Source organism: Trachypithecus francoisi, unplaced genomic scaffold (genome assembly GCF_009764315.1).
Source record: "Trachypithecus francoisi isolate TF-2019V2 unplaced genomic scaffold, Tfra_2.0 Lachesis_group14, whole genome shotgun sequence".
Lineage (NCBI taxonomy): Eukaryota > Metazoa > Chordata > Mammalia > Primates > Cercopithecidae > Trachypithecus > Trachypithecus francoisi.
In genome coordinates, this window is record NW_022681459.1 from 44,391,624 (window position 1) to 44,406,558 (window position 14,935).

The window sequence follows — 14,935 nt, forward strand, 5'->3', positions numbered from 1 at the left end:
TAAAGCACCTTTATTTATAGAAGCAACGCAAATGTCTGTCAACAGATGGCTGGGTAAACAAATTGTGGAATATTCATACAATGGCGTGCTGTTTGGCATTAGAAAGGAATGAAATACTTATGCACAAATAGCAATTTGGATGAAGCTGTCTTATGTCAAACAAAAGAAGCCAGACACAACAGACAACATAGTGTGTAATTTTATTTTATATAAAATTCTAGAATTGGAGCATGTAATCTATGTTAATAGAAAGCAGGTCAATAATTGCCTGGATTCTAGAATATGGGGAGATTGATTGTAAAGGGTGCTTTTTGGGGCAATGGAAATATCCTGTATCTTAAGATAGTAATTACATAGGTGTATATGTTTGTCAAAAACACATTTAACAATATACTTTTTTTTGGTTTTTGAAGACAGAATCTCGTTCTGTCCCCCAAGCTGGAGTGCAGTGGCACGATCTCAGCTCACTGCAACATCTGCCTCCCAGGTTCAAGTGATACCCTTGCCTCAGCCTCTCTAGTAGCTGGGACTACAGACATGCACCATGACACCCAGCTAATTTTTGTATTTTTAGTAGAGACGGGGTTTTACCATGTTGTCCAGACTGGTCTCGAACTCCTGACCTCAGGTGATTCGCTCGCTTCAGCCTCCCAAAGTGCTGGGATTACAGGCGTGAGGCACCTCGTCTGGCTAACAATATACTTTAAGTGTGGATTTAATTATATATAAATTATACCTCAATTTGTTTTAAAAGGTAAAAAAGGGCCGGGCGCGGTGGCTCAAGCCTGTAATCCCAGCACTTTGGGAGGCCGAGACGGGCGGATCACGAGGTCAGGAGATCGAGACCATCCTGGCTAATATGGTGAAACCCCGTCCCTACTAAAAATACAAAAAACTAGCCGGGCGAGGTGGCGGGCGCCTGTAGTCCCAGCTACTCGGGAGGCTGAGGCAGGAGAATGGCGGTAAACCCGGGAGGCGGAGCTTGCAGTGAGCTGAGATCCGGCCACTGCACTCCAGCCTGGGCGACAGAGCAAGACTCCGTCTCAATAAAAAAAAAATAAATAAATAAAATAAAATAAAAGGTAAAAAAAAAAGTAATGCTAATTTGTTGTTCACTCCCACCATCAGTGGATAATAGAGATTCAATTTTCTACTTTTTCCATTTGGATAATCACTTTTGGGGTTCACTTACTGAATAATCCATCCTTTCCCCATTTTTCTAACTTGCTACTTCTATTATATGTCAAAGTTGAATGTATGCGTGGCTCAGTTTCTGCACTCTTCCATTTCCTTGATCAGTTCGTTTATCCTGTCTTTATTATTTTAACTTCGTAGTAAGCTCCAGTATCTTTATTCTCTTTCTTCAGAAGTGTTTTAGCTATTATTGATCCTGTATTTCTTGTATAAATTTTAGAAAGAGCTTATCTATTTCTATGTTCTATGAAAAACCCTATTGGAAGGTTGATGGGGGTTATATCGATTTCATAGATAAATGTGGGTAGACTTTAAACTTTTACAGTATTAAATTTCTTTGTTGATCACTGTGGTATATCTTCCTGTTTATTTAGATCCTCTTTAATGTCTCCCAGTACAATTTGTAATTTTTCCCATAAAGTTCTTGCACATATTTTGAAAGAATAATTTCAAAGTATTTGATGTTTTTTATTTTATTGCAAGCTAAATCTTTTAATTATGTTTTGTGCTTTATTGTTGGTGTATAAAAATGTGATTTTAAAAAATGTTAATGTATATCTAGGGAACTTTTGCTTTTGTTTTAGAAAGAAGCGCATTTATTGATGAGCAGAATTTGTGGTGGGGGGGCACATGTACGTGTGGTGTGTGTGTGTAGGATGTGTGCTGTGTGCATGTAGGGTGTGTGCATGTGTGTGCTGCGTGCAGACACATTTGTGAATATTTTGGAGAGCAGATATATTGAGGGTGGGTTTTCAAAGCCCTGAAGTTATTTTCTGCAGCTGAGTTTCCATGTGTTAATGTTGGCCCTGTGTCGCAGGAGGGGATGGTGGCTAAGTCCGTGAAGTTTCCAGCTTTTAGGCTAGTCTGCATTTCATGCAGTCGTGGTAAGAAGCGTCTCTTGTAAAGCTGGTATCTTTGAGTCAAGACACCCGTATCTCTCTCATCCTGGGGATGGTTACTCACAATGTAGGCTGTATTGTTAAAAATGTGTCACTCTTCCCTTCCAGTATCCGGAGTGTGATGCACAAGTACCTTGCAGAGAGAAATGAAATAACCTTTGACAAGATTTTCAATCAGAAAATTGGTAAGTCCTTCTTGTTCATTTGGCATACCGTAATTTCAGTGATGAAATTGGGCGATACTATAGTAATAAATGAATGCACCCTCCAGTGCTTTATATCCTCTATAGCTGCAGCTGGGAATGAAGGAAATTTCATGTAATTAATAAGGTATTTAATAATGACATATTCCTAGTAGCATAGTCTATTAATAAGCTCTTGGGAGATGGGGATTTCTAGGATTTTTACATGAAATCAGCGTTGCTGAATGTAAGAAAATAGGATATTCCTTTCTTTTCTTTGCGTCTTGCCTGCCTCATGTGGTTACTGAGGTGGTTTGCTGGGGAGCTGTGTGTAATCGTTGTAAAATTATTTTATGACTGGAGGAAATTACTTTATGAAAATTCCAAGAAATTAAAGTTCCTAGAACTCAATTTGTGCTCTGTTTCCATGATTAACAGACAAAGACTGATAGATCCCTTTAAGACTGTGTATCCTTCGAGATAATTCTGGGCTTGCCCTTTTGTTTGCTGATGAGGAAAGGCAGACACAGGGAGGTGGAGTGACTTGTTCTGATTCCCAGTTCTCCTTCTTCTTTATTCCGATAATAAAATAGTAACCAGTAAATAATAAAATAATTACGAGTAGAAGCTGGTGCAGAAATCTTTGGATTTTTGTAAACCACTTTATCTGGTTTACAAAAATTAACCTGTCTGTGAAGGTGGTCTTTGGTAGATACAGCTGCTTTGATCACCCATGAAGTACAAACGGGAAGGTGGACAGAGTGGTTTGGAGAAGCGGAAGACATGTGGTCTGTCTGTGCCTGAGCACTGTGTGCGGAAAGCGATTGGTCTTTGCCATATAGAGATATTTCATCCTGCTCCTCAGGAGCTGCTTGGGGAACAGATAAGTTAAAAGAGTTTGGCTTTCATTTTGTTAGTTCTCAACGGCTTCTCATTGTTTTCATGGTATGTGGTTACTATAAGCTACACAGATGTTCTCCTTTGCTTCTGATTTTGTACTAAAAAACAAAATAAAGCTCGTGATAACAAGAGAGAAACTCTGTATCTCTGGGAGTGGAGGGAAAAAGGAATTATCTTTTTATTTGCTAGTTAAAGATTTTTTAATTTCTTTTTGTGGATTTATTGAGGTATATTTCACATAGCATACAGTCCACACATTGAAAGTAAACAGTTGAGTGACTTTTTGTGTATTCACTGTCATACAACCATCTGTACTGCCTAATTTTAGAATGTTTTTATCACCCCCAAAAGAACTTGTACCCATTAGCAGTCCTTCTGCCTTCTACCCTCCCTCAGCTCCTGGCAACCACGAATTGAGTTTCCGCCTCCATGGATTTGCTTGTGTTGGACGCGCCACATGAAGGGAATCACACACCGTGTGGCCTTTCGCACTGGGTCTCTTCAGCATAATGCCTTCCAGGTTCGTTCTGGTGGCAGCACGCCTCAGAACTCCAGTCTGCTTTCCCTTCAGCTCTCATTCCAGTTTCTGAAATGCATTGCGGATTCTTCTTTTTGTTTTCTATTCTTCTCTCTCCCTCCTGTGGCTCCGTTCCTGTCTACAATTCCCCTAAACATACATACAGCCCCCCAAACATGTATTTCCCATTGCTTGGATTAAAACCTTACCTGACCCTGGCACCGGGAGGCTCTGACCTGAGCACCCATTGGCATTACTGTGGCCCAGTATCTCAGCTGCACAGATTGTTCCCTGAGAGCAGCCTCACTGGGCGCTGATAGGCTCTGAATCTTATCTGAAGTTGTTAAACTTTGTTTAAAGAAATACTTTCTTCTCTTGCCTTCAATTCGTGAGCTTGGATGTGGTCAGGAGAAGCCGAGTTTGAACTTGGGAAGGTCATGGTCACAGGAAAGAAGAGCGGCTGATGGAGGCTTAGGGAGAGCGCACGCCGCCATCTGTAATTATGTTTTGACAGAGCTGTGTGGTGTTGGCCTACTCCCCATTTTTCTCTGTAGTAGTCTCACTTTCTGCCTGGTCTCAGGGATTGGGGGAGAGTGGAAAGTGGGCCATGGTGGGAGTAAATGTGTCTGACACTCCAGGTCTTCCTTTTCCAGGTTCCATTTGCGCCTTCCGGCAATGACTCCATGCATTCCTGCCTTACTCTTTCCCCTCGCCATCCTTCCTTCCCTCTCCCCTCATTGTTTTGCTGGTCCTCTTGTTCTGTGTTACCCTCTTACCTGCCTACCCATCTGCTCCTTTTCCCTCTTTCCTTACCTCCCGAGCTCCCTGACACATAGGATCACCATAGGGCTTGGGGACTGCCCTCCAGTGTGTGCTGTGGGCAGTTGGTAAAAATGGTTTTCAAAATGAAAACCATAGAAGACTTTAATGTACTTGGCCTCTGAGGCATTGCCGAACTGGCAGATTGTTTGGCTACACCCTGAAGTGCCTGTTATTTCATTACTTTTTATCTATAAACGTAGGGATAATAATAGTTCTGGTCCATGAGGCTGTTGAGAGGGTTTAGCTGGTGTTGTCCGTGAAACCCTTAACACGACAATTGGCTCTCAGCAGATTAGAAGCTAATTGTTTATGTTAAAAATTTTCAACATGCAGAAAGTAGACTAGAATAATTAACCCCATATGTATGTATATGGATGTGTGTGTGTATATATATATTTACATCACCTAGATTTGATATATTTCACCATCTTGCTATACTTTCTTTTCCCATCCCGTCTTTTTTTGTGGTTACTGAATTAACAAAGCAGTCACAGCATTTTGTCCTGTATGCATCTCTAAAAAGTGTGCATGCTTTCTTATACAGCCACAATACCTTTATCCCAAACATGAAATTTATCATGATTCTTAGTGTACTCTAATACTGAGTTTATTGTCAGATTTCTCTGATTAACTTAAACATGTTTGTTTGTTTGTTTTTAACTCTTGGTTTGAATCAGGATTCAAATACTGTTCTTGTATTGTAATTGGTGGTAATATTTCTTGTAATCTAGACAGTTCCCCAAACATTGCCCCTGCCAGCACATGCACAGGTAATTAACTTACCGAAGAAACTGGGTCCAGTGTGTTGTAGAATGTTCCATGTTCTGGGCTTTTCTGTCTGCTTCTTAATGGTATCATTTAAAAATTATTTATGTATTTATTTTTTGGGGACAGAGTCTTGCTCTGTTACTCAGGCTGGAGTGCAGTGGCACAATCTCTGCTCACTGCAACTGCCACCTCCCAGGTTCAAGCAGTTCTTGTGCCTCAGCCTCCTGAGTGGCTGGGATTACAGGCATGCACCACCATACGCAGCTAATTTTTTTTTTTCCCGGTAGAGACAGGATTTCGCTATTTTGGTCAGCTGGTCTCGAACTCCAGGCCTCAAGTGATCTGCCCACCTCAGCCTCCCAAAGTGCTGGGATTATAAGTGTGAGCCACCATGCCTGGCCTTTAATGGTATCATTTAAATTATACTTGTGTTTCCTACATTTCCTATAAACCGAGAGTTCACTGTAACAGCTTAATGAGGTTTAGCCTCAGCTGCTTTTTGGCAGGAGCGTTTTATAGGTGGTGCTGTGTACGTCGTAGCAGGAGGCACATGCCACTTAGGGTCTCTGTAGTCAGGTCTCTAAAGTGGGCTCAGATGCGGTCGGTGTCAGTTTCTCATTGACAATATTGTCTCAATCAGTTATTTTGTTAGGGATCAACTTAACTAATGTTCATTAAGACATAATTTCTATATAAGGATGAGGATAAAAGTAGCTGGCACTTAACCCTTTTCTTCTGAATACTGGCAATTAAAACCAAACAGTAGAGTTTATTAGGGACTTACAAAATGGTGAGTTATCTAAATACACGATTCCTTCTGCATTGATTACTTTGATTCCTCAGTGAGAGGATATTTAGTTGCCTTTAAATATAGTTTAATTAGAAAGGCAGGTGTTGTTGGTGCAACCCCATGACCCTTGCCTTGTGGTATTGCCCCCATGCATAACATGGCTGAAAGAGATTCTGCAGGTGGAATTAAAATGATTGTCCGAGTGACCTTAATCTACTCACATGTGTCCTTTAGAAGCAGCATTTCCTCAGGCCAGCAGAAAGGAGGAAGTCAGAAAGATACGAAGCTCAGGAAAGATTCCACACACTGTTGCTGGCTTTGCAGGTGGAGGGCGTGTGGGTGCTCACTAGGAGCTGAGAGTGGCCCTGGCTGAGCAGCAGCGAGGAAACAGCCGCCTCCATCCCACAACCGCAAAGCACAGAATTCCATCCATAACTGGAATGGGTTTGGAGGCAGATTCCTACTCAGAGCCTGTAAATAAGAACTCAGGCTGACCGACACCTTGAATTTGTCCTGGTGAGACCCTAAGCAGAGAGCCCAGTGGAACCCACCCACGCTTCTGACCTGCAGAACTGTGAGATGATACGTGGGTGTTGTTTTTAAGTCACTTTAAGTTTGTGGTGATTTGTAGCATAACATGAGAAAACTAATACAGCAGGTGAAATCTCCATTCATTGTTTTTAATTGCCACTATTCAGAATAAAGGGATTACGTGACAGTTACTTTTATCCTTATCCTTATAAACAAATTATATCTTAATAAATATTAGTTAAGTTGATCCCTTACTTGCTGTCAGTAAAACTTACACATTTAGATATTGACGCACTGACGCACTGTGTTTGGTTTTAAGGGGATATTGGTTATTGAATAGACAGGAAAATCATTCTATCAGTTATAGTTAAGATTCTTTTGTGACTATTTTTCTTCTTTAAGATACATTGAAATTGTAACTTCATCACATGCAAGTGAGGCACATGGCATTTGATAAAGTCCATCTGCCTGTGGACAGTCTACTTAGCTTCTCTGTCTGCATGTTCACTCCTGTTGGAGGAGCATGTTTGAAATTATAAGGAGACTCCAAAATAGATACTTTTTTTTTTTTTTTTTAAGACAGGCTTGCTCTGTTGCCCAGGCTGGAGTGTAGTGGCGCAATCTTGGCTCACTGCAACCTCCGCCTCCCAGGTTCAAGTGATGCTCTTGACTCAGCCTCCCAAGTAGCTGGGATTACAGTCATGTGCCACCATGCCCAACTAATTTTTGTAATTTTAGTAGAGATGGGGTTTTGCCACGCTGGCCAGGCTGGTCTCGAGCTCCTGACCTCATGATCTGCCCGCCTGGGCCTCCCAAAGTGCTGTGATTACAGGCTTGAGCCAATGCGCCCAGCCCCCGAATCAATACTTAATACATGGTGTATGTAAATGTCATTCTCATGTATAAAGAACATGGTGATTAATGTAATATTACATCACATACTGCCATTAAAGGTATTTCATTTTATAATACTGACTTCAGAGCTCAATCCCCAGTTTAAATAGTACTCTTTTTCTGTGTCTGATATATAGACACAAAAACTTGAAATTTTTACTTTTTTTTTTCTTTAGGAGACAGAGTCTTGCTCTGTCACCCAGGCTGGAGTGCAGTGGCATGATTTCAGCTCACTGCAACCTCCGCCTCCCCGGTTCAAGCAACTCTCCTGCCTCAGCCTCCCAAGTAGCTGTGATTACAGGCACATGCCACCATGCCTGGCTAATTTTTGTATTTTTTTTTTTTTAAGTAGAGATGGAGTTTCACCACGTTGGCCTGGCTAGTCTCAAACTCCTGACCTTGTGATCCACCTACCTCGGCCTCCCAAAGTGCTGGATTACAGGTGTGAGCCACCTTGCCCGGCCCCGCAATTTTTCCTTTTATAAAATGACTTATCTGGGTGTGGTTGTCATCCCAACACTTTGGAAGGCTGAGGCAGGAGGATCACTTGAGACCAGAAGTTTGAGACCAGCCTGGGACAACACAGTGAGACCCCGTCTCTACAGAAATTGAAAAATAAAATTAGCTGGGTGTGGTGGTGCATACCTGTAGTCCAAGCTACTCAGGAAGCTGAGGTGGGAGGATTTCTTAAGACTTGGATTTCAAGGCCTTAGTGAGTCGTGATTGCACCAATGCTCTCCAGCTTTGGCAACAGAGTGAAACTCTGTCTCAAAAAACAACCCTCAGAATGCACAACTACTATATGCTATTTACCCATTATAAATGTATTATGTGATGATTTTGGTAAATTTCTACAGTTGTGCACCCATCACCACACTACAATTTAAAAACATTTCCATGCCTCCAAAAGATCCCTTCTGCCTATTTGTCGTTACTCTGCTCCCAGCCTCAGCCCCAGACAAACACTCATCTGTCTGTCTCTCTCTATCTGCCTTTTCTTAGACATTTCATAAAAATGGAATTATACGGTATGAAGTCTGTAGTCTCTTGCATCCGACTTCTTTAACTTAGCATAAGGTTTTTGACGTTAATCCATGTCGTGTGTATCTGTGCTTCATTCCTTTTTGTTGCAAAATAGCGTTCCATATTATGGACAGAGCACACTTTTTTTGTTTTGTTTTGTTTTTTTGAGACAGAGCCTTGTTCTGCTATCCAAGCTGGAGTGCAGTAGCTCGATCTCTGCTCACTGCAACCTCCGCCTCCTGGGTTCAAATGATTCTTGTGCCTCAGCCTCCTGAGTAGCTGGGATTACAGGTGCATGCCACCACACTCAGCTAATTTTTGTATTTTTAGTAGAGACGAGATCTCACTATGTTGCCCAGGCTGGTCTTGAACTCCTGGACCTCAAGCGATCTACTCACCTCGGCCTCTCAAAGTGCTGGGATTATAGGCGTGAGCCATGGTGCCCGGCCTACAGAGCACACTTTCTTCATTCAGCAATTTTGATGGGCATTTGGATTATTTCCACTTTTTGCCTGTTTATAGAGCAGTTATTGCCACTTTTTGCTTATTTATAGAGCAATGCTACTATAAACATTTGTGTACAAGTATTTTCTGGACATATATTTTCGTTTCTCTTGAGTCTTTACCAAGGAGTGGAATTGCCGGGTTGTATGGCAAATTTGTGTTTAACTTTTTAAGAAATTACCAAATTGCTTTTCAAAGTGGCTGTACTGTTTTACATTCCCACCATCAATTTATGAGCATTCCAGGTTTACTATATCCTCGTCAATACTTGTTGTCATCAGTCTTTTTATATCCATCTGAATGGATAGGAAGTGGTATCTCATTGTGGTCTTGATTTGTATTTCTTCAATAGCTAATGATATTAAACATGTTTGTGCTAATTAATTATTTGTATATTTTCTTTAGTAAAATGTCTATTTAAATCTTTTACCCATCCTGAAAGTTGGATTCTCTTTATCTGTTATTTGTTGTTTACGTATGATTTACAAATGTTTTCTTCTGGTTGGTGGCTGCAATCCAGTCTCTTTCATTTTCCTAATGGTGACTTTTGAAGCACGGTTTTTAATTTTGAAGTCGAATTTATACATTTTTTTTTTTTTTTTTTTTTGAGATGGAGTGTCGCTCTGTCACCCAGGCTGGAGGGCAGTGGTGCAGTCTGGACTCACTGAAACTTCCGCCTCCCAGGTTCAAGCGATTCTCCTGTCTCAGCTTCCAGAGTAGCTGGGATTACAGGTGCACACCACCACACCCAGCTAGTTTTTTGTATTTTAGTAGAGACAGAGTTTCACAGTGTGACCCAGGCTGGTCATGAACTCCTGAGCTCAGGCAATCCACCCGCCTCGGCCTCCCAAAGTGCTGGGATTACAGGTATGAGCCACCCAGCCTGGCCTTTAGTGTCATATTTAAGAGCTTTTTGCCTAACAAATTCGCAAAGGTTTTCTTCTAGTAGTTTTATTGTTGTAGCTCTTATATTTTGGTCTGTGGTCGATTTTGAGTAAATTTTTGTCTATGGTGTAAGGCAAGGTCTAAATATATCTTTTTTGCATGTGGATATCCGATTTTTTATTTCTCATTAAATTTATTCCCAAGTAGTTTAATCTTTTTGATGCTATTGTGAATGGAATTGTTTTCTTTATTTTAATTTTAGTTGTTCATTGCTAGTACATGGAAATAGAATGAGTTTTTTGGTAGTGATCTTGTATCTAGTGATCTTCCTGAACTGGTTTATCAGTTCTAGTAAGGTATGTCTGCGTGTGTGTGTGTGCGTGTCTGTGTGTGTATGTGTAGACCTTAGGATTTTTTATGTATGGAATCCTATCTGAATAAAAAGAGTTTTACTACTTTGTTTCCAGTCTGGTGTCTTTTATTTCCTTTCAATTTTTACTTTTCACTTTAATTTCTTAAATGTTTTTTAAGTTGGTCTCAAACATATTTAGCATGGTTTCAGAGAACATTTATCTAGAAAGAATACATAAATTATATTTGACATTTAGGGCCAAGGCATAAGAAATGTACTTGCTGTGGGCTTTGAAAGCAAAGGTGTGTGTTTCATTATAAAAAATAATGCGTTGATAAAAACAGAAGCTACTACCTTTAAAAGTCCTTTTTTCACATACGCAAAAAAATTCTGAGCAGTCTCTATCATAATGAAGATGGATGTAGATATACCATAGATGCTTATTTTAAAAATTTGGTAATTACAAAAAATACCCCAAATACTAAAATACATAAAACATTTTAGGATCACTTTTTTTTTGTCAGTTTCAATGAATAAAGTTGCCAATTGATTTCATAATTTGTAAAATTATTGCTTGACATGTTTAATTATCTAAAATATAACACATAGATGGTTAAAAGCTGAAAACATGTGTAAGTCAGCAGCTTTGGATTCAATGGTTAAGGTTAAATTATAGCAAGTAGAGCCCTCTTGCATAAGGTTGTAGAGAGGGAAATGTTATCCTGGGAACCAGCTTCAACTTTGTTTTCCTCTGTGTTCCTACCTTTGTTTGGAAGTGTTTGTTTCTGTCACAGTGAAGGGCCTCCCCTGACAGATCCCCTGATTGACAGTGACACAGTCAGTTCCCACCCTGCCTTATCTATAAGATTTCTCTAACCAGAGCAACCACAGCCTCAGAGAAGAAAAACCTGGGGCCCTATTCAATTCTGCATCCATTATCCATGCCTTTGTGGAGACTTTTCGTGAGGGAAAGAGTTAAGGAGGCATGTAAACTTTCAGACAGCAGAGACCAACACTGGACTAAGCACAGCTAATTGGATTTTCTGTTGAAGAGGCAGTGAAGTGACAGGGTGCAAGCAGTAAGGGGAGCCTGGGTGACTTAGGGTCACAGCCTCTGCAGTTTCAACTTAGGTTTCCTAATAAAAATGCTGCCCAGAGAGGAAAGACACTAGGGGAGAGGAAAAGCTATTACTTACAAACCTACTGGCAAGGCGGTCTTTTCAGCTGACTTCATTATCTGTGTTGGACTAAACAAGTCTGGGCATCAGCTCCTGGTGCTGGAGTCTGCCCAGGCTGGGAGCCGCCACATGCCCCCACAGTGCAGCCTCTGTGGCTCTGAACATCTGGGACATCTGAGCGTTTTGGGTTAAAAAGGATAAAAAGAGGAGAAAAAGGCTAAACCAGTTCTATGGGAAAATTTGGTTGTCTTTTTTTTTTTTTAACCCAGCTTAGTAGGGCTGGTTTTCCTTCTTAAAATTACCATTCAAGTTCAAAGACAAGCCATAATTATCATCACCCCACCCAAAAACAATTCAGAAAAGCTGCATTTTACTGGAAAAGCACAATCCTTTAACATCTACTTGTTTGGACAAACGGAGTCAAGATGGCACAGTTCCGGGTTCTTCACCGTCAACTTTCCCGCGCCCGGGAAAGACACAGGTCGACTGCACAGGCGCAACCCGACCTCCGACGGAGAGAAACCGGAACCCGCCTAGCCACGCCTATCGACCCGCCCCTGACCTGCCTATGTCCCGCCCACTGCCCTCCCACTCCCGGGCCCGGGACATAAAAGCCGCTCCCGGCGGGCGCGCGGAGCGAACTTCCTCGGCCCCTCCTCCTGCACGGGACTCAGGAGCCTCGCCCGAGGGCACTGGAGCAAACTTCCTCGGCCCCTCCTCCTGCGCGGAACCCAGGGACCTCGCCCGAGAACGCCGGAGCGAACTTCGTCGGCCCCTCCTCCTGCACGGGACCCAGGAACCTCGTCCGAGAATGCCAGAGCGAACTTCCTTGGCCCCTGCTCCTGTGCGGACCTGGGAACCTCGCCCGAGAACGCCGGAGCGACTTCGTGGGCCTCCACCGCCGGAGGCCGGTGAACCTCGCCCCTCCCTCACATTGGTTTGTAAATAAAGTTTTTTTTTTGCCTTGCCTACTTGCCTTTTCTCTGGCATTTGCTCTGGGGGTCGCATTAAAGCAAATCACTACTAATCACTGGAAACTGGAGGATCACTGATTTGCCAGCTAGCAAATATATTATTATTTTTTTTTAATGTTATTTATTTATTTTTTGAGATGGGTCTCCTTCTGTGGCCCAGGCTGGAATGCAGTGGTACAGTCTCAGCTCACTTCAGCCTCAACCTCCTGGGCTCAAGCAGTCCTCCTACCTCAGCCTCCCGAGTAGCTAGGACTACAGGCATAGGCACATGCTAACATGCCTGGCTAATTTTTGTATTTTTTATTTTTTTATTTTTATTTATTTTTTTATTTTTTAAATTTTATTTATTTATTTTTTTGAGACGGAGTCTCGCTCTGTCGCCCAGGCTGGAGTGCAGTGGCCGGATCTCAGCTCACTGCAAGCTCCGCCTCCCGGGTTTACGCCATTCTCCTGCCTCAGCCTCCCGAGTAGCTGGGACCTCGCTCAGCTAGTTTTTTTGTATTTTTAGTAGAGACGGGGTTTCACCGTGTTACCCAGGATGCTCTCGATCTCCTGACCTCGTGATCCATGCGTCTCGGCCTCCCAAAGTGCTGGGATTACAGGCTTGAGCCACCGCGCCCGGCCCATTTGAGGACTTTAAGAGGAGGAGTCTCACAAATGGATTTGCACTGTAGAGTAGAGCACTCTGGCTGCAGTGTGGAACGCAGATTGGAGAGACCAGCACGGAGACAGGGAGAGCAGTTGGGGTCTGTTCCAGAGAAGAGATGGTGGATTAGACTAGGATGGTGGCCATGGCCTTAGGCAGAAATTTGTGTATTGAGGGTCTATTTGCTAAATAGTAGCTACAAGGCTTAGTGAGGGATAGACGGTAAGGAAGAGGAGTCAATAATGGTGCTCAGATTTCTGACTTAAACAGCCAGATGAATGTTGGTGCCACTGCCTGAGAAGTCCCTCTCAAGACCCTTTAGCTATCCTGACTCTTACAGTACTTAGTTGGGGCCATTTGGGAATGTTGCTGAAGTTCTCCTTGCTTGGCTGACTTTGGCTATTCTTTTGTTTGTTGTTTTTTTTTTTTTAATTTTTTTTTATTATTATACTTTAAGTTCTAGGGTACATGTGCATAACGTGCAGGTTTGTTACATATGTATACTTGTGCCATGTTGGTGTGCTGCACCCATCAACTCGTCAGCACCCATCAATTCGTCATTTATACCAGGTATAACTCCCAATGCAATCCCTCCCCTCTTCCCCCCTCCCCATGATAGGCCCCGATGTGTGATGTTCCCCTTCCCGAGTCCAAGTGATGTCATTGTTCAGTTCCCACCTATGAGTGAGAACATGCGGTGTTTGGTTTTCTGTTCTTGTGATAGTTTGCTAAGAATGATGGTTTCCAGCTGCATCCATGTCCTACAAAGGACGCAAACTCATCCTTTTTTATGGCTGCATAATATTCCATGGTGTATATGTGCCACATTTTCTTAATCCAGTCTGTCACAGATGGACATTTGGGTTGATTCCAAGTCTTTGCTATTGTGAATAGTGCCACAATAAACATGCGTGTGCATGTGTCTTTATAGCAGCATGATTTATAATCCTTTGGGTATATACCCAGTAGTGGGATGGCTGGGTCATATGGTACATCTAGTTCTAGATCCTTGAGGAATCGCCATACTGTTTTCCATAATGGTTGAACTAGTTTACAATCCCACCAACAGTGTAAAAGTGTTCCTATTTCTCCACATCCTCTCCAGCACCTGTTGTTTCCTGACTTTTTAATGATTGCCATTCTAACTGGTGTGAGATGGTATCTCATTGTGGTTTTGATTTGCATCTCTCTGATGGCCAGTGATGATGAGCATTTTTTCATGTGTCTGTTGGCTGTATGAATGTCTTCTTTTGAGAAATGTCTGTTCATATCCTTTGCCCACTTTTCGATGGGGTTGTTTGTTTTTTTCTTGTAAATTTGTTTGAGTTCTTTGTAGATTCTGGATATTAGCCCTTTGTCAGATGAGTAGATTGCAAAAATTTTCTCCCATTCTGTAGGTTGCCTGTTCACTCTGATGGTAGTTTCTTTTGCTGTGCAGAAGCTCTTTAGTTTAATGAGATCCCATTTGTCAATTTTGGCTTTTGCTGCCGTTGCTTTTGGTGTTTTAGACATGAAGTCCTTGCCCATGCCTATGTCCTGAATGGTACTACCTAGGTTTTCTTCTAGGGTTTTTATGGTATTAGGTCTAACATTTAAGTCTCCAATCCATCTTGAATTAATTTTCATATAAGGAGTAAGGAAAGGATCCAGTTTCAGCTTTCTACTTATGGCTAGCCAATTTTCCCAGCACCATTTATTCAATAGGGAATCCTTTCCCCATTTCTTGTTTCTCTCAGGTTTGTCAAAGATCAGATGGCTGTAGATGTGTGGTATTATTTCTGAGGACTCTGTTCTGTTCCATTGGTCTGTATCTCTGTTTTGGTACCAGTACCATGCTGTTTTGGTTACTGTAGCCTTGTAGTATAGTTTGAAGTCA

The 14,935-nt window shown here is 42.0% G+C and overlaps 1 protein-coding gene across 3 annotated transcripts in view; it reads left to right on the forward strand.

Annotated features, from left to right (window-relative positions):
• Positions 1-14,935, forward strand: part of GRK3 (G protein-coupled receptor kinase 3) — a 173,596-nt gene that overhangs the window by 40,694 nt on the left and 117,967 nt on the right. For all 3 annotated transcript variants that reach the window (XM_033233051.1, XM_033233053.1, XM_033233052.1), the window contains exon 2: positions 2,202-2,278. In XM_033233051.1, coding sequence (XP_033088942.1) covers positions 2,202-2,278 — 77 coding nt within the window. The remainder of the gene's footprint in view (positions 1-2,201; positions 2,279-14,935) is intronic.